Here is a 20,770-nt window from a genome sequence, read left to right on the forward strand (position 1 = left end):
TCAGTAAATACTTGACATTTATTTGTATACCTGAAACTCGCATGCTCATCTTTAAAACCTTCTATTCAAATGTGGCATTGTATTTTTTTGAAAATATCAACAACATTAAAATGACCCTGGAAGCATCAAATGGAAGTCAACACAGTTTTACATTAGCTCTGAAAGTTTTTCCTTCACCTTCTCTTCAATGTTCGCAAAGTATTTCATTTGGGCGAGAAGCGCTTTGGCAGCTTGAAGCTCTCCTGTTGAAAAGAAATAGACGTTGAGTCAAAGTTGAACCATGTCTCACCAGGGCATCAGCAAGCATCTCCGAAGACTGAAGACAGAGGAGGGAGAGTAACACTTTGTCCTCTGAGATAGTGCAGCATACCTTTGTGCAGGGATGCATCTATTTGTTCAGTCAAGTCGTTCAACTTCTCTGCAAGTAAAAAGGCAAACTAAAACTTGAATACATTTTGCATTTAGGGGCCATACGGTACAATTTCATCACCCCGAAAAAATCTCATTACTCTCATTACATTACTGGAAAAGTAATTACTGGAAAAATAAGCAAAACACTGATCCGTTTCATTAAACTCACATCCTGCCGATTCAAATCAACATACTCAAAAACAAAACAGAAGTAGCCGGAGTAAAATGACTTTTCCAACCCAGACCTTTCATAGAGGCGCCTATCTTGGCCGACTCTTCTTTGCTTCGTGTCTCATCCAGTGCTTGGTTGATCTCCATCAACTCCATAAGGAACAGAGGATCAGCCCCCGCATCAGTCCCCTCCTCTATCCCCATGCCATTCAGCTCCAGCTGAAATAGAAGCAGTAACTCACTTAAAAAAAGAAATAATCATCTGACATTGAAGGGAACACAATATTCCACCAGGTTGTCACATATAAACATATCACTGACTGTCTGGCATGCTATAAAAACAAACAAGCACAGCAGAAAAACTGATGGGGGGGGGGCGCTTTGTGCTGTTGATTGCTCTTAGGGGTTCTAGGCTAGGTTACTCTCAAACAATGTGACAACTGTGGTTGTTAAAAGGGTTCTTGCTACGTTAATACTATTTAACTGATTGAATTGGTTTGAGAAAAAGGGATTGTTAAGACAAACTGTGCTAACCACCGAAGGTTGGTGGCACCTTAATTGGGGAGGACGGGCTCGTGGCAATAGCTGGAGCAGAATACGTAGAATGCTAACAAATACATGGTTTCCATTCCATCCACTCCATTCTAGCCATTATTGTGAGCCGTCCTCCCCTCAGCAGCCTCCACTGGTGCTGACATTAATTCAAAGTGTGTCTATATAAATAATACAATAAAAATGTAAAACAAGGACATCAAACTCACCATGTAAAGGCCACGACTCAAAGGCTTGAGCAGGGTCCTGTATGCCTTGTTTACTAGGGCTGACTGGTATTCAGAGTACTCTTGTTCTTTCTGACAAAAGAAATAGACAACTTTAACTTACAAATAAAGATTCGGTACACCAGTACATTGGCCATATAGACTAACTACAGTACAGTGATCAGACTGACATCACATAATGGTAACATACAGTCACATCCAAAATTATCGGCACCCTTTATGAAGATGAACAAAAAGGACTGTATGAAATAAATTATACAAATACTGAGTTATATTGTTAAGGTCAATGGCATCATGAACTTCACCAAGTGCATGACATTTTAGCCAAAAACCTGGTTGCCTCTGCCAGGAGGCAGGAACCTGGCCGCAAGTGGATCTTCCATCAAAACAATAACCCCAAGTTTACATCGAAATCCACAAAGAAATGGTTTATTGAGCACAAAATCAACATTTTGCAATGGCCAGCTCAGTTTCTGGACTTGAACCCCATTGAAAACCTGTGGTTTGAATTGAAGAGAGCAGTCCATAAGCACAGATGAATGATATCAAGGATCTGGAAAGATTCTGTACGGAGGAATGTCGAAAGGTTTTATTTAGATTATTAGGAACCCCATTAGCAACAGTTAGTCTTACTGGGGTACAACACATGAAGAAAAAATACATTACAGACAAAAGACTTGACATTCATTTAAAACATTAACATGTCGTGTGTGTGTGCATCTATCAGTTCCACACACACATGCCAGTACACACAACAATTAGATCACATGGGGGAGAGACGTTAGGTGTTGCTCCATTTGTTTTTTGAAACCAGGTTTGCTGTGAATTTGTTCTGGACCTGGGGGCTGTGAAAAGACCCCTGGTGGCATGTCTGGTGGGGTAAGTGTGTGTGTCAGTGTGTAAGTTGATTATGCAAACAATTTGGAATTTCCAACACATGAATATTTCATATAAAAACAAGAAGTGACGCAGTCAGTCTTTCCTCAACTCTTAACCAAGAGAGACTGACATACAAGGGATTAATATTAACCCTCTGATTACAGTCGGGCTGCTCTGTTCTGGGCCAGCAGCACCTTAACTTGGTCTTTCTTCAAGATAAGATCAAACTAGAGTTTGCACAACTTGCTTTGTGGAGTGTGGTGTCAAAAAAGCAGAGCATCTCTTTATTAGACAGACATCCCAATCTTTACAACCATTGAATCTATGTTTTGAACATTACAGTTTACAGTAACACCAACTAACTTAGTCTCCTCAACTTGTTCAACAGCCACACCATTCATAACCAGATTCAGCTGAGGTCTAAAACTTAGTTAGCTTAGCTCTTAGTTTTAGAAATGTTCAGGACCAGTTTATTACTGGCCACCCATTGAAAAACAGACTGCAACTCTATGATCCCTCCCAGTGTGTTCTCCAATCATATAAAACATTTCAGAAAAAGGGTCAGTGCCGTTATCCTCGTAAGCAGAGGGTGCCGGAGTATTGAAAACAGGGGTGCCAATAATTCTGACCTCTCTAATTTATTACTTGTTAAACAAAATCTCTTTCTCTGAGCAATAATATTAGTATTAAAGAATCTAATTGTCAAAACAATGTTTGCATACAATATAGCTGAGTATTTGTATGAGTTATTTTACAGTATTCTTTTGCTCATCTTAAATAAAGGGTACCAGTCATTTGGGATGTGACTGTATATAGAGAATATTGGACGTCAGACACACAAAAATAAACACAAACACATTTAACACATCTTTCCTCAAACTGTCAAACTGTCTCAAATGTGGGAAAGACCATGTCACCATGGGAATTACATTACAAGTTATTTCACACATTGCCACCTCTCCGACTCAGAGGGATTGGGTTGAATGTGGAAGACACATTTCGGTTGAATGCTTTAAATTGTGCAACTGACTAGGTATTCCCCTTTCCTCTATATCCATTTATCTTTTAAAAGCCAAACCCTGGGTGATAATTAGATTCTTCGACAGATCTTGACACTTTACAGTGGGAAGCGGGTTGGAATGTGTCTGGATCCATCAGGGAACAGGTATAAGTGAGATGTGGTGGATGGGTGTAACGGTGGATACAAGCTTAGTGTGCATCCCAAATGGCACCCTATTCCATCCAATAAAAAGTAGTGCACTACAAAGTGAATAGGGTGCCATGTGGGATGCAGTTTTGGAGACGGCTGACAGGCAGAGAGCATTTGCAGCTGTCAGGTCCTTCAAACCCAGGCAGGATCAGTAGCCTCCAGTGGTGGCCAGAGGGGCTGTCATGTCAACAGTATGCCCTTTGTCTTTACCTGGATGCCTCAAATGCAACAGGAGCATCCTGGAAACCTTGTAATTGTAAGTAATGAGTTTTACCCCCTGTAGGACTGAGTCAAATTAGGGGATTGTAGCCAGGGGTGCTGATTTAATAATACAGTCGGAAAGTTGTGTAATGATTTGGTTGTGGTAGAGGAATCCTTGGCAGCATGTTTTGCGTTCAGTCCCATTGTGCAACAGTATAAGGTCAGCTAATTAGTTGATAACTGTCTAGTCCCATTGAAGTATAGTGGGTAATTTAACTTATATCATTATCCCAGCCGATGTAGATTATAACTGTCTAGTCCCATTGAAGAATGGTGTGTTATTTAAATTACATAATTATCCCAGCCGATCCAGATCATATCATTATCCCATGATATTACAGGGTCTAAAATGGTTAAGTGTGAAATGCAAGCACCCATTCCTAGTACTGTCCATTCCTAGTACTGTAGAGGCCTAGTATTGTCCATTCTTAGTCCTGTAGAGGTCTAGTATTGTCCATTCCTAGTCCTGAGAGGCCTAGTATTGTCCATTCCTAGTCCTGTAGAGGTCTAGTATTGTCCATTCCTAGTCCTGTAGAGGTCTAGTATTGTCCAGTCCTAGTCCTGAGAGGCCTAGTATTGTCCATTCCTAGTCCTGTAGAGGCCTAGTATTGTCCATTCCTAGTCCTGTAGAGGTCTAGTATTGTCCATTCCTAGTCCTGTAGAGGTCTAGTATTGTCCATTCCTAGTCCTGAGAGGCCTAGTATTGTCCATTCCTAGTCCTGTAGAGGTCTAGTATTGTCCATTCCTAGTCCTGTAGAGGTCTAGTATTGTCCATTCCTAGTCCTGTAGAGGCCTAGTATTGTCCATTCCTAGTCCTGTAGAGGTCTAGTATTGTCCATTCCTAGTCCTGAGAGGCCTAGTATTGTCCATTCCTAGTCCTGTAGAGGCCTAGTATTGTCCATTCCTAGTCCTGTACAAGTCTAGTATTGTCTATTCCTAGTACTGTCCGGGCCTAGTATTGTCCATTCCTAGTCCTGTACAGAACTAGCATTGTCCATTCCTAGTACTGTACAGGCCTAATATTGTCCATTCCTGGTACTGTCCAGGCCTAGTATTGTCCATGCCTAGTATTGTCCATTCCCTAGTACTGTACAGGCCTAGTATTGTCCATTATGAGTACTGTACAGGCCTAGTATTGTCCATTCCTAGTACTGAACAGGCCTGGTATTGTCCAACCTAGTATTGTACAGGCCAGGTATTGTCCATTCCGAGTACTGTACAGGCCTAGTATTGTCCATTCCTCATACTGAACAGGCCTGGTATTGTGCAACCTAGTACTGTATAGGCCTAGTATTGGCCATTCCTAGTACTGTCCAGGCCTGGTATTGTCCAGGCCAAGTACTGTCCAGGCCTAGTATTGTCTATTCCTAGTACCGTCCAGGCCTAGTATAGTCCATTCCTAGTACTGTCCAGGCCTAGTATTGTCCATTCCTAGTACTGTCCAGGCCTAGTATTGTCCATTCCTAGTACTGTCCAGGCCTAGTATTGTCCATTCCTTGAACTGTACAGGCCAGGTATTGTCCAGGCCTAGTACTGTCCATTCCAAGTACTGTCCAGGCCCGGGATTGTCAATTTCTAGTACTGTACAGGCCCGGGATTGTCCATTCCTAGTACTGTTCAGGCCTGGGATTGTCCACTCATAGTACTGTACAGGCCTAGTATTGTCCATTCCGAATACTGTACAGGCCTAGTATTGTCCATTCCTAGTACTGAACAGGGCTGGTATTGTCCAAGCTAGTATTGTACAGGCCTGGTATTGTCCATTCCTCGTACTGTACAGGCCTAGTATTGTCCATTCCGAGTACTGTACAGGCCTAGTATTGTCCATTCCAAGTACTGAACAGGCCTAGTATTGTCCAACCTAGTACTGTACAAGCCTAGGACTGTCCATTCCTAGTACTGTACAGGCCTGGTATTGTCCATTCCTCGTACTGTACAGGCCTGGTATTGTCCATTTCTAGTATTGTCTAGGCCTGGTATTGTCCATTCCTGGTATTGTCCATTCGTCGTACTGTACAGGCTTAGTATTGTCCATTCCTAGTACTGTACAGGTCTGGTATTTTCCATTACTAGTACTGTACACACCTGGTATTGTCCATTCCTAGTACTGTACAGGCCTGGTATTTTCCATTCATAGTATTTACAGGCCTGGGATTGTCCATTCCTAGTACTGTACAGGCCTAGTATTGTCCATTCCTAGTATTGTCCATTCCTAGTACTGTACAGGACTGGGATTGTCCATTCCTAGTACTGTACAGACCTAGTATTGTCCATTCCTAGTACTGTACAGACCTAGTATTGTCCATTCCTAGTATTGTCCATTCCTAGTATTGTCCATTCCTAGTATTGTCCATACCTAGTATTGTCCATTCCAAGTACTGTGCAGGTCTAGTATTGTCCCTTCCAAGAACTGTACAGGCCTATTATTGTCCATTCCTTGTACTATCCAGCCCTAGTACTGTACAGGTCTAGCATTGTCCAATTCCCAGTACTGTAGAGGCCGAGCATTGTCCATTCCTAGTATTGGCCATTACTAGGACTGCCCAGGCCAGGCCTAGTACTGTCCAGGCCTAGTATCGTCCATTCCTAGTACTGTCCAGGCCGAGTACTGTCCATTCCTAGTACTGTCCAGGTCTAGATTTGTCCAGTCCTAGTACTGTACAGGCCTGGTATTGTCCATTCCTAGTACTGTACAGGACTAGATTTGTCCAGTCCTAGTACTGTACAGGCCTGGTATTGTCCATTCCTCGTACTGTACAGGCCTGGTATTGTCCTTTCCTAGTACTGTACAGGCCTGGTATTGTCCATTCCTAGTACTGTACAAGCCTGGTATTGTCAACTCCAAGTACTGTACAGACCTAGTATTGTCCATTTGAGTCCTGTCCAAGTCTAGCATTGTCCAATTCCCAGTACTGTAGAAGCCTAGCATTGTCCATTCCTAGTCCTGTAGAGGCCTAGTATTGTCCATTCCTAGTCCTGTAGAGGTCTAGTATTGTCCATTCCTAGTCCTGTAGAGGTCTAGTATTGTCCATTCCTAGTCCTGAGAGGCCTAGTATTGTCCATTCCTAGTCCTGTAGAGGTCTAGTATTGTCCATTCCTAGTCCTGTAGAGGTCTAGTATTGTCCATTCCTAGTCCTGTAGAGGCCTAGTATTGTCCATTCCTAGTCCTGTAGAGGTCTAGTATTGTCCATTCCTAGTCCTGAGAGGCCTAGTATTGTCCATTCCTAGTCCTGTAGAGGCCTAGTATTGTCCATTCCTAGTCCTGTACAAGTCTAGTATTGTCTATTCCTAGTACTGTCCGGGCCTAGTATTGTCCATTCCTAGTCCTGTACAGAACTAGCATTGTCCATTCCTAGTACTGTACAGGCCTAATATTGTCCATTCCTGGTACTGTCCAGGCCTAGTATTGTCCATGCCTAGTATTGTCCATTCCCTAGTACTGTACAGGCCTAGTATTGTCCATTATGAGTACTGTACAGGCCTAGTATTGTCCATTCCTAGTACTGAACAGGCCTGGTATTGTCCAACCTAGTATTGTACAGGCCAGGTATTGTCCATTCCAAGTACTGTACAGGCCTAGTATTGTCCATTCCTCATACTGAACAGGCCTGGTATTGTGCAACCTAGTACTGTATAGGCCTAGTATTGGCCATTCCTAGTACTGTCCAGGCCTGGTATTGTCCAGGCCAAGTACTGTCCAGGCCTAGTATTGTCTATTCCTAGTACCGTCCAGGCCTAGTATTGTCCATTCCTAGTACTGTCCAGGCCTAGTATTGTCCATTCCTAGTACTGTCCAGGCCTAGTATTGTCCATTCCTAGTACTGTCCAGGCCTAGTATTGTCCATTCCTTGAACTGTACAGGCCAGGTATTGTCCAGGCCTAGTACTGTCCATTCCAAGTACTGTCCAGGCCCGGGATTGTCAATTTCTAGTACTGTACAGGCCCGGGATTGTCCATTCCTAGTACTGTTCAGGCCTGGGATTGTCCACTCATAGTACTGTACAGGCCTAGTATTGTCCATTCCGAATACTGTACAGGCCTAGTATTGTCCATTCCTAGTACTGAACAGGGCTGGTATTGTCCAAGCTAGTATTGTACAGGCCTGGTATTGTCCATTCCTCGTACTGTACAGGCCTAGTATTGTCCATTCCGAGTACTGTACAGGCCTAGTATTGTCCATTCCAAGTACTGAACAGGCCTAGTATTGTCCAACCTAGTACTGTACAAGCCGGGGACTGTCCATTCCTAGTACTGTACAGGCCTGGTATTGTCCATTCCTCGTACTGTACAGGCCTGGTATTGTCCATTTCTAGTATTGTCTAGGCCTGGTATTGTCCATTCCTGGTATTGTCCATTCGTCGTACTGTACAGGCTTAGTATTGTCCATTCCTAGTACTGTACAGGTCTGGTATTTTCCATTACTAGTACTGTACACACCTGGTATTGTCCATTCCTAGTACTGTACAGGCCTGGTATTTTCCATTCATAGTATTTACAGGCCTGGGATTGTCCATTCCTAGTACTGTACAGGCCTAGTATTGTCCATTCCTAGTATTGTCCATTCCTAGTACTGTACAGGACTGGGATTGTCCATTCCTAGTACTGTACAGACCTAGTATTGTCCATTCCTAGTACTGTACAGACCTAGTATTGTCCATTCCTAGTATTGTCCATTCCTAGTATTGTCCATACCTAGTATTGTCCATTCCAAGTACTGTGCAGGTCTAGTATTGTCCCTTCCAAGAACTGTACAGGCCTATTATTGTCCATTCCTTGTACTATCCAGCCCTAGTACTGTACAGGTCTAGCATTGTCCAATTCCCAGTACTGTAGAGGCCGAGCATTGTCCATTCCTAGTATTGGCCATTACTAGGACTGCCCAGGCCAGGCCTAGTACTGTCCAGGCCTAGTATCGTCCATTCCTAGTACTGTCCAGGCCGAGTACTGTCCATTCCTAGTACTGTCCAGGTCTAGATTTGTCCAGTCCTAGTACTGTACAGGCCTGGTATTGTCCATTCCTAGTACTGTACAGGACTAGATTTGTCCAGTCCTAGTACTGTACAGGCCTGGTATTGTCCATTCCTCGTACTGTACAGGCCTGGTATTGTCCTTTCCTAGTACTGTACAGGCCTGGTATTGTCCATTCCTAGTACTGTACAAGCCTGGTATTGTCAACTCCAAGTACTGTACAGACCTAGTATTGTCCATTTGAGTCCTGTCCAAGTCTAGCATTGTCCAATTCCCAGTACTGTAGAAGCCTAGCATTGTCCATTCCTAGTACTGCCCAGGCCTAGTATTGTCCAGGCCTAGTATTATCCAGGCCTAGTATTGTACATTCATAGTACTGTTCATTCCCAGTACTGTCCAGGCCTAGTATTGTCCATTCCTAGTACTGTCTGGGCCGAGTATTGTCCAGTCCTAGTCCTGTACAGGCCTAGTATTGTCCAGGCCTAGTATTTTCCAGGCCTCGTCCTGTCCAGGTCTAGCATTGTCCAATTCCCAGTACTGTAGAGGCCTAGCATTGTCCATTCCTAGTATTGTCCATTCCTAGTACTGCCCAGGCCAAGTATTGTCCAGGCTGAGTATTGTACATTCATAGTACTGTTCATTCCTAGTACTGTCCAGGTCTAGTATTGTCCATTCCTAGTACTGTCTGGGCCGAGTATTGTCCATTCCTAGTAATGTACAGGACTAGTATTGTCCAATCCTAGTATTGTCCAGGCCTAGTATTATCCATGCCTAGTATTGTCCATTCCAAGTACTGTACAGGCCTATTATTGTCCAATCCTAGTACTGTACAGGCCTAGTATTGTCCAATCCTGGTATTGTCCAGGCCTAGTATTGTCCAGGCCTATTATTGTCCATTCCAAGTACTGTACAGGCCTATTATTGTCCATTCCTAGAACTGTACATGCCTAGTATTGTCAATTCCAAGTACTGTACAGGCCTGGGATTGTCCACTCATAGTACTGAACAGGCCTAGTATTGTCCATGCCTAGTTTTGTCCATACCGAGTACTGTACAGGACTAGTATTGTCCATTCCTAGTACTGAACAGGGCTGGTATTGTCCAAGCTAGTATTGTACAGGCCTGGTATTGTCCATTCCGAGTACTGTACAGGCCTAGTATTGTCCATTCCTAGTACTGTCTGGGCCGAGTATTGTCCATTCCTAGTCCTGTACAGGCCTCGTCCTGTCTAGGTCTAGCATTGTCCAATTCCCAGTACTGTAGAGGCCTAGCATTGTCCATTCCTAGTATTGTCCATTCCTAGTACTGCCCAGGCCTAGTATTGTCCAGGCCTAGTAGTGTACATTCATAGTATTGTCCATTTCTAGTACTGTCCGGGCCGAGTATTGTCCATTCCTAGTACTGTCCAGGCCTAGTATTGTACATTCCTAGTACTGTCCAGGCCTAGTATTGTCAATTCCTAGTACTGTCCATTCCTAGTATTGTCCATTCCTAGTACTGCCCAGGCCTAGTATTGTCCAGGCCGAGTATTGTATATTCATAGTACTGTTCATTCCTAGTACTGTACAGGCCTAGTATTGTCCATTCCTAGTACTGTCCAGGCCTAGTATTGTCCATTCCTAGTACTGTCCAGGCCTAGCATTGTCCATTCATTGTACTATCCAGGCCTGGGATTGTCCACTCATAGTACTGAACAGGCCTAGTATTGTACAGGCCTGGTATTGTCCATTCCGAGTACTGTACAGGCCTAGTATTGTCCATTCCTAGTACTGTCTGGGCCGAGTATTGTCCATTCCTAGTCCTGTACAGGCCTCGTCCTGTCCAGGTCTAGCATTGTCCAATTCCCAGTACTGTAGAGGCCTAGCATTGTCCATTCCTAGTATTGTCCATTCCTAGTACTGCCCAGGCCTAGTATTGTCCAGGCCTAGTATTGTACATTCATAGTATTGTCCATTTCTAGCACTGTCCGGGCCGAGTATTGTCCATTCCTAGTACTGTCCAGGCCTAGTATTGTCCATTCCTAGTACTGTCCAGGCCTAGCATTGTCCGTTCCTAGTACTATCCAGGCCTGGGATTGTCCACTCATAGTACTGAACAGGCCTAGTATTGTCCATGCCTAGTTTTGTCCATACCGAGTACTGTACAGGCCTAGTATTGTCCATTCCGAATTCTGTACAGGCCTAGTATTGTCCACTCATAGTACTGAACAGGCCTAGTCTTGTCCATGCCTAGTTTTGTTCATACCGAGTACTGTACAGGCCTAGTATTGTCCATTCCTAGAACTGAACAGGCCTCGTCCTGTCCAGGTCTAGCATTGTCCAATTCCCAGTACTGTAGAGGCCTAGTATTGTCCATTCCTAGTACTGCCCAGGCCAAGTATTGTCCAGGCCGAGTATTGTACATTCATAGTACTGTTCATTCCTAGTACTGTACAGGCCTAGTATTGTCCATTCCGAATATTGTACAGGCCTAGTATTGTCCATTCCTAGTACTGAACAAGCCTGGTATTGTCCAAGCTAGTATTGTACAGGCCTGGTATTGTCCATTCCGAGTACTGTACAGGCCTAGTATTGTCCATTCCTAGTCCTGTACAGGCCTCGTCCATTCCTAGTACCCAGGTCTAGCATTGTCCATTCCTAGTACTGTACAGGCCAGGTATTGTCCATTCCTAGTACTGCCCAGGCCTAGTATTGTCCAGGCCTAGTATTGTCCAGGCCTAGTACTGTTCATTCCTAGTACTGTCCAGGCCTAGTATTGTCCATTTCTAGTACTGTCCGGGCCGAGTATTGTCCATTCCTAGTCCTGTACAGGCCTAGTATTGTCCATTCCAAATACTGTACAGGCCTCGTCCTGTCCAGGTCTAGCATTGTCCAATTCCCAGTACTGTAGAGGCCTAGCATTGTCCATTCCTAGTATTGTCCATTCCTAGTACTGCCCAGGACTAGTATTGTCCATTCCTAGTACTGTACAGGCCTAGTATAGTCCAATCCTAGTATTGTCCAGGCCTAGTATTGTCCATTCCAAGTACTGTACAGGCATATTATTGTCCATTCCTAGTACTGTACAGGCTTAGTATTGTCCAATCCTAGTATTGTCCAGGCCTAGTATTGTCCAGGCCTAGTACTGTCTATTCCAAGTAATGTACAGGCCTATTATTGTCCATTCCTAGAACTGTACAGGCCTAGTATTGTCAATTGCAAGTACTGTACAGGCCTGGGATTGTCCACTCATAGTACTGAACAGGCCTAGTATTGTCCATAACTAGTTTTGTCCATACCGAGTATTGTACAGGCCTAGTATTGTCCATTCCGAATACTGTACAGGCCTAGTATTGTCCATTCCTAGTACTGTCTGGGCCTAATATTGTCCATTCCTAGTCCTGTACAGGCCTCGTCCTGTCCAGGTCTAGCATTGTCCAATTCCCAGTACTGTAGAGGCCTAGCATTGTCCATTCCTAGTATTGTCCATTCCTAGTATTGCCCAGGCCTAGTATTGTCCAGGCCTAGTATTGTCCAGGCCTAGTATTGTACATTCATAGTACTGTTCATCCCTAGTACTGCCCAGGCCTAGTATTGTCCATTTCTAGTAGTGTCCGGGCCGAGTATTGTCCATTCCTAGTCCTGTACAGGCCTAGTATTGTCCATTCCAAGTACTGTACAGGCCTCGTCCTGTCCAGGTCGAGCATTGTCCAATTCCCAGTACTGTAGAGGCCTAGCATTGTCCATTCCTAGTATTGTCCATTCCTAGTACTGTCCAGGTCTAGATTTGTCCAGTCCTAGTACTGTACAGGCCTGGTATTGTCCATTCCTAGTACTGTACAGGACTAGATTTGTCCAGTCCTAGTACTGTACAGGCCTGGTATTGTCCATTCCTCGTACTGTACAGGCCTGGTATTGTCCTTTCCTAGTACTGTACAGGCCTGGTATTGTCCATTCCTAGTACTGTACAAGCCTGGTATTGTCAACTCCAAGTACTGTACAGACCTAGTATTGTCCATTTGAGTCCTGTCCAGGTCTAGCATTGTCCAATTCCCAGTACTGTAGAAGCCTAGCATTGTCTATTCCTAGTATTGTCCATTCCTAGTACTGCCCAGGCCTAGTATTGTCCAGGCCTAGTATTATCCAGGCCTAGTATTGTACATTCATAGTACTGTTCATTCCCAGTACTGTCCAGGCCTAGTATTGTCCATTCCTAGTACTGTCTGGGCCGAGTATTGTCCAGTCCTAGTCCTGCCCAGGCCAAGTATTGTCCAGGCCGAGTATTGTACATTCATAGTACTGTTCATTCCTAGTACTGTACAGGCCTAGTATTGTCCATTCCGAATATTGTACAGGCCTAGTATTGTCCATTCCTAGTACTGAACAAGCCTGGTATTGTCCAAGCTAGTATTGTACAGGCCTGGTATTGTCCATTCCGAGTACTGTACAGGCCTAGTATTGTCCATTCCTGTACAGGCCTCGTCCCGCCCAGGTCTAGCATTGTCCAATTCCCAGTACTGTACAGGCCAGGCATTGTCCATTCCTAGTACTGCCCAGGCCTAGTATTGTCCAAGCCTAGTATTGTCCAGGCCTAGTATTGTCCAGGCCTAGTACTGTTCATTCCTAGTACTGTCCAGGCCTAGTATTGTCCATTTCTAGTACTGTCCGGGCCGAGTATTGTCCATTCCTAGTCCTGTACAGGCCTAGTATTGTCCATTCCAAATACTGTACAGGCCTCGTCCTGTCCAGGTCTAGCATTGTCCAATTCCCAGTACTGTAGAGGCCTAGCATTGTCCATTCCTAGTATTGTCCATTCCTAGTACTGCCCAGGACTAGTATTGTCCATTCCTAGTACTGTACATGCCTAGTATAGTCCAATCCTAGTATTGTCCAGGCCTAGTATTGTCCATTCCAAGTACTGTACAGGCATATTATTGTCCATTCCTAGTACTGTACAGGCTTAGTATTGTCCAATCCTAGTATTGTCCAGGCCTAGTATTGTCCAGGCCTAGTACTGTCTATTCCAAGTAATGTACAGGCCTATTATTGTCCATTCCTAGAACTGTACAGGCCTAGTATTGTCAATTGCAAGTACTGTACAGGCCTGGGATTGTCCACTCATAGTACTGAACAGACCTAGTATTGTCCATGCCTAGTTTTGTCCATACCGAGTATTGTACAGGCCTAGTATTGTCCATTCCGAATACTGTACAGGCCTAGTATTGTCCATTCCTAGTACTGTCTGGGCCTAATATTGTCCATTCCTAGTCCTGTACAGGCCTCGTCCTGTCCAAGTCTAGCATTGTCCAATTCCCAGTACTGTAGAGGCCTAGCATTGTCCATTCCTAGTATTGTCCATTCCTAGTACTGCCCAGGCCTAGTATTGTCCAGGCCTAGTATTGTCCAGGCCTAGTATTGTACATTCATAGTACTGTTCATTCCTAGTACTGCCCAGGCCTAGTATTGTCCATTTCTAGTAGTGTCCGGGCCGAGTATTGTCCATTCCTAGTCCTGTACAGGCCTAGTATTGTCCATTCCTAGTACTGTACAGGCCTGGTATTGTCCATCCAGGTCGAGGCATTGTCCAATTCCCAGTACTGTAGAGGCCTAGCATTGTCCATTCCTAGTATTGTCCATTCCTAGTACTGTCCAGGTCTAGATTTGTCCAGTCCTAGTACTGTACAGGCCTGGTATTGTCCTTTCCTAGTACTGTACAGGCCTGGTATTGTCCATTCCTAGTACTGTACAAGCCTGGTATTGTCAACTCCAAGTACTGTACAGACCTAGTATTGTCCATTTGAGTCCTGTCCAGGTCTAGCATTGTCCAATTCCCAGTACTGTAGAAGCCTAGCATTGTCTATTCCTAGTATTGTCCATTCCTAGTACTGCCCAGGCCTAGTATTGTCCAGGCCTAGTATTATCCAGGCCTAGTATTGTACATTCATAGTACTGTTCATTCCCAGTACTGTCCAGGCCTAGTATTGTCCATTCCTAGTACTGTCTGGGCCGAGTATTGTCCAGTCCTAGTCCTGCCCAGGCCAAGTATTGTCCAGGCCGAATATTGTACATTCATAGTACTGTTCATTCCTAGTACTGTACAGGCCTAGTATTGTCCATTCCGAATATTGTACAGGCCTAGTATTGTCCATTCCTAGTACTGAACAAGCCTGGTATTGTCCAAGCTAGTATTGTACAGGCCTGGTATTGTCCATTCCGAGTACTGTACAGGCCTAGTATTGTCCATTCCTAGTCCTGTACAGGCCTCGTCCCGCCCAGGTCTAGCATTGTCCAATTCCCAGTACTGTACAGGCCAGGCATTGTCCATTCCTAGTACTGCCCAGGCCTAGTATTGTCCAGGCCTAGTATTGTCCAGGCCTAGTATTGTCCAGGCCTAGTACTGTTCATTCCTAGTACTGTCCAGGCCTAGTATTGTCCATTTCTAGTACTGTCCGGGCCGAGTATTGTCCATTCCTAGTCCTGTACAGGCCTAGTATTGTCCATTATGAGTACTGTACAGGCCTAGTATTGTCCATTCCTAGTACTGAACAGGCCTGGTATTGTCCAACCTAGTATTGTACAGGCCTGGTATTGTCGATTCCGAGTACTGTACAGGCCTAGTATTGTCCATTCCTTGAACTGTACAGGCCTAGTATTGTCCAAGCCAAGTACTGTCCATTCCAAGTACTGTCCAGGCCCAGGATTGTCCATTTCTAGTACTGTACAGGCCCGGGATTGTCCATTCCTAGTACTGTCCAGGCCTGGGATTGTCCATTCCTAGTATTGTCGATTCCTAGTATTGGCCATTCCGAGTACTGCCCAGGCCTAGTATTGTCCAGGCCAAGTACTGTCCAGGCCTAGTATTGTCCATTCCTAGTACTGTCCAGGCCTAGTATTGTCCATTCCTAGTACAGTCCAGGCCTAGTATTGTCCATTCCTTGAACTGCACAGGCCTAGTATTGTCCAGGCCTAGTACTGTCCATTCCAAGTACTGTCCAGGCCCGGGATTGTCCATTCCTAGTACTGTCCAGGCCTGGGATTGTCCACTCATAGTACTGAACAGGCCTAGTATTGTCCATGCCTAGTTTTGTCCATTCCGAGTACTGTACAGGCCTAGTATGGTCCATTTCAAGTACTGAACAGGCCTAGTATTGTCCAACCTAGTACTGTACAGGCCCGGGATTGTCAATTCCAAGTACTGTACAAGCCCGGGATTGTCCATTCCCTAGTACTGTACAGGCCTGGGACTGTCCATTCCTAGTACTGAACAGGGCTGGTATTGTCCAAGCTAGTATTGTCCAGGCCTGGTATTGTCCATTCCTAGTGCTGTACAGGCCTGGTATTGTCCATTCCTAGTACTGTACAGGCCTGGTATTGTCCATTCCTAGTACTGTACAGGCCTGGTATTGTCCATTCCTAGTACTGTACAGGCCTGGTATTGTCCATTCCTAGTACTGTACAGGCCTAGTATAGTCCAATCCTAGTATTGTCCAGGCCTAGTATTGTCCATGCCTAGTATTGTCCATTCCAAGTACTGTACAGGCCTGGTATTGTCCAATCCGAGTACTGTACAGGACAAGTATTGTCCATTCCTAGTACTGTACAAGCCTGGTATTGTCCATGCCTAGTACTGTACAGGCCTGGTATTGTCCATTCCTCGTACTGTACAGGCCTGGTATTGTCCATTTATAGTATTGTCCAGGCCTGGTATTGTCCATTCCTAGTATTGTCCATTCGTCGTACTGTACAGGCTTAGTATTGTCCATTCCTAATACTGTACAGGTCTGGTATTGTCCATTACTAGTACGGTACAGGCCCGGGATTGTCCATTCCGAGTACTGTCCAGGCCTGGCATTGTCCATTCCTAGTACTGAGCAGGCCTAGTATTGTCCATGCCTAGTATTGTCCATTCACTAGTACTGTACAGGCCTAGTATTGTCCATTCTGAGTACTGTACAGGCCTGGTATTGTCCATTCCTTGTACTGTACAGGCCTAGTATTTTCCATTCATAGTACTGTCCAGGCCTAGTATTGTCCAGGCCTAGTACTGTCCATTCCAAGTACTGTCCAGGCCCGGGATTGTCCATTTCTAGTACTGTACAGGCCCGGGATTGTCCATTCCTAGTACTATCCAGGCCTGGGATTGTCCACTCATAGTACTGAACAGGCCTAGTATTGTCCATTCCTAGTACAGCCCAGACCTAGTACTGTCCAGGCCTAGTATTGTCCATTTCTAGTACTGTCCGGGCCGAGTATTGTCCATTCCTAGTCCTGTACAGGCCTCGTCCTGTCCAGGTCTAGCATTGTCCAATTCCCAGTACTGTAGAGGCCTAGTATTGTCCAATTCCCAGTACTGTAGAGGCCTAGCATTGTCCATTCCTAGTATTGTCCATTCCTAGTACTGCCCAGGCCAAGTATTGTCCAGGCCGAGTATTGTACATTCATAGTACTGTTCATTCCTAGTACTGTCCAGGCCTAGTATTGTCCATTCCTAGTACTGTCCGGGCCTAGTATTGTCCATTCCTAGTCCTGTACAGGACTAGTATTGTCCATTCCTAGTACTGTACAGGCCTAGTATTGTCAATTCCTAGAACTGTACAGGCCTAGTATTGTCCAGGCCTAGTACTGTCCATTCCAAGTACTGTACAGGCCTAGTATTGTCCATTCCTAGAACTGTACAGGCCCGGGATTGTCCATTCCTGGTACTGTCCAGGCCTGGCATTGTCCATTCCTAGTACTGAACAGGCCTAGTATTGTCCATGCCTAGTACTGTCCAGGCCGAGTACTGTCCATGTCTAGATTTGTCCAGTCCTAGTACTGTACAGGCCTGGTATTGTCCATTCCAAGGAAAGTACAGGCCTAGATTTGTCCAGTCCTAGTACTGTACAGGCCCGGTATTGTCCATTCCTCGTACTGTACAGGCCCGGTATTGTCCATTCCTAGTACTGTACAAGCCTGGGATTGTCCATTCCTAGTACTGTACAAGCCCGGGATTGTCCATTCCTAGTACTGTACAAGCCCGGGATTGTCCATTCCTAGTACTGTACAGGCCTGGTATTGTCCATTCCTAGTACTGTACAGGCCTGGTATTGTCCATTCCTAGTACTGTACAGGCCTGGTATTGTCCATTCCTAGTACTGTTCATTCCTAGTACTGTGCAGGCCTAGTATTGTCCATTCCTAGTCCTGTCAAGGCCTAGTCCTGTCTTGGCCTAGCATTGTCCATTTCTAGTACTGTAGAGGCATAGCATTGTCCAATCCTAGTACTGTAGAGGCCATGTATTGTCCATTCCTAATCCTGTCCAGGCCTAGCATTGTTCATTCCTAGTATTGTCCATACCTGTTCCTGTACAGGCCTTGTTTATTTCATTCCTAGTGCTATAGGGGTCTAGTATTGTCCAATCCTAGTCCTGTACAAGTCTAGTATTTTCCAATCCTAGTATTGTCCATTTCCAGTACTGTAGAGGCCTAGTATTGTCCATTCATAGTCCTGTCCATTCCTACTACTGTACAGGCCTATTATTGTCCATTCCAAGTACTGTACAGGTCTATTATTGTCCATTCCTAGTACTGTCCATTCCTCGTACTGTACAGGCCTAGTATTGTCCATTCTTAGTCCTGTCCATTCATAGTACTGTCCATTGCTAGTACTGTAGAGGCCTAGTATTGTCCATTCCTAGTACTGTACAGGACTGGTATTGTCCATTCCTAGCATTGTCCAGGCCTGGTATTGTCCATTCCTGGTATTGTCCATTCGTCGTACTGTACAGGCTTAGTATTGTCCATTCCTAGTACTGTACAGGTCTGGTATTTTCCATTCCTAGTACTGTACAGGCCTGGTATTGTCCATTCCTAGTACTGTACAGGCCTGGGATTGTCCATTCCTAGTACTGTACATGCCTGGGATTGTCCATTCCTAGTAATGTCCATTCCAAGTACTGTACAACCTAGTATTGTCCATACCTAGTATTGTCCATTCCTAGTATTGTCCATTCCTCGTATTGTCCATTCCTCGTATTATCCATACCTAGTATTGTCCATACCTAGTATTGTCCATTCCAAGTACTGTACAGGTCTAGTATTGTCCATTCCTTGTACTATCCAGCCCTAGTACTGTACAGGTCTAGCATTGTCCAATTCCCAGTACTGTAGAGGCCGAGCATTGTCCATTCCTAGTATTGGCCATTACTAGTACTGCCCAGGCCTAGTATTGTCCAGGCATAGTATTGTCCAGGCCAAGTATCGTCCATTCCTAGTACTGTCCAGGCCTAGATTTGTCCAGTCCTAGTACTGTACAGGCCTGGTATTGTCCATTCCTCGTACTGTACAGGCCTGGTATTGTCCATTCCTTGTACTGTACAGGCCTGGTATTGTCCATTCCTAGTACTGTACAGGCCTGTTATTGTCCATTCCTAGTACTGTTCATTCCTAGTACTGTGCAGGCCTAGTACTGTGCAGGCCTAGTATTGTCCATTCCTAGTCCTGTCAAGGCCTAGTCCTGTCCAGGCCTAGCATTGTCCATTCCTCTTACTGTAGAGGCATAGCATTGTCCAATCCTAGTACTGTAGAGGCCATGTATTGTCCATTCCTAGTCCTGTCCAGGCCTAGCATTGTCCATTCCTCTTACTGTAGAGGCATAGCATTGTCCAATCCTAGTACTGTAGAGGCCATGTATTGTCCATTCCTAGTCCTGTCCAGGCCTAGCATTGTTCATTCCTCGTATTGTCCATACCTGTTCCTGTACAGGCCTTGTATATTTCATTCCTAGTACTATAGAGGTCTAGTATTGTCCATTCTTAGTCCTGTACAGGCCTATTATTGTCATTTCCAAGTACTGTACAGGTCTATTATTGTCCATTCCTAGTACTGTCCATTCCTAGTACTGTACAGGCCTTGTATTGTCCATTCTTAGTCCTGTCCATTCATAGTACTGCCCATTCTTAGTACTGTAGAGGCCTAGTATTGTCCATTCCTAGTCCTGTCCATTCCTTCTACTGTAGAGGCCTAGTTTTGTCCATTCCCAGTACTGTCCAGACCTAGCTTTGTCCATTGCTAGTACTGTAGAGGCATAGCATTTTCCAATCCTGGTACTGTAGAGGCCATGTATTGTCCATTCCTAGTCCTGTCCCGGCCTAGTCCTGTCCCGGCCTAGCATTGTCCATTCCTGGTATTGGCCATTCCTAGTACTGTACAGGCCTAGTACTGTACAGGCCTAGTATTGTCCAGGCCTAGTACTGTCCATTCCTAGTACTGTACAGGCCTAGTATTGTCCATTCCTAGTACTGTACAGGCCAGGTATGGTCCATTTCTAGTGCTGTACAGGCCTGGTATTGTCCATTCCTAGTGCTGTACAGGCCTGGTATTGTCCATTCCTAGTGCTGTACAGGCCTAGTTTTGTCCATTCCCAGTACTGTCCAGACCTAGCTTTTCCATTGCTAGTACTGTAGAGGCATAGCATTTTCCAATCCTGGTACTGTAGAGGCCATGTATTGTCCATTCCTAGTCCTGTCCCGGCCTAGTCCTGTCCCGGCCTAGCATTGTCCATTCCTGGTATTGGCCATTCCTAGTACTGTCCATTCCTAGTACTGTACAGGCCTAGTATTGTCTAGGCCTAGTACTGTCCATTCCTAGTACTGTACAGGCCTAGTATTGTCCATTCCTAGTACTGTACAGGCCAGGTATGGTCCATTTCTAGTGCTGTACAGGCCTGGTATTGTCCATTCCTAGTGCTGTACAGGCCTGGTATTGTCCATTCCTAGTGCTGTACAGGCCTGGTATTGTCCATTCCTAGTGCTGTACAGGCCTGGTATTGTCCATTCCTAGTGCTGTACAGGCCTGGTATTGTCCATTCCTAGTGCTGTACAGGCCTGGTATTGTCCATTCCTAGTACTGTACAGGCGTGGTAGGCCTATTAACCAATTTTCAAAACCTCTATTCAAACATGAGCCTTCATGAAAGTCCTTGTGTAAACCTAGCCCTAGCACTGGATTACTTTTTCAAAAACCTGACCCCAGCCTTTTCTCTTATCCCAGCCTTAGCCTTTTGCAAAACTAGTGCACAGTTATTATAATATTAAAATATTTGAACGGATGTTAGAATTCGATTAGCCTACTTCTG

General features: G+C 45.0%; 1 protein-coding gene across 1 annotated transcript in view; it reads right to left on the reverse strand.

The window, feature by feature from the left end:
• Nucleotides 1–20,770, reverse strand: part of hscb (HscB mitochondrial iron-sulfur cluster cochaperone) — a 24,390-nt gene continuing 3,620 nt past the window's right edge. Inside the window, exons 3-6 of the mRNA XM_064936745.1 lie at nucleotides 1,344–1,433; nucleotides 657–801; nucleotides 371–418; nucleotides 1–242 (exon numbers count right to left, since the gene is read on the reverse strand). Coding sequence (XP_064792817.1) covers nucleotides 148–242; nucleotides 371–418; nucleotides 657–801; nucleotides 1,344–1,433 — 378 coding nt within the window. The 3' untranslated portion in view covers nucleotides 1–147. The remainder of the gene's footprint in view (nucleotides 243–370; nucleotides 419–656; nucleotides 802–1,343; nucleotides 1,434–20,770) is intronic.

The sequence above is a fragment of the Oncorhynchus masou genome, chromosome 25, assembly GCF_036934945.1.
Source record: "Oncorhynchus masou masou isolate Uvic2021 chromosome 25, UVic_Omas_1.1, whole genome shotgun sequence".
NCBI lineage: Eukaryota > Metazoa > Chordata > Actinopteri > Salmoniformes > Salmonidae > Oncorhynchus > Oncorhynchus masou.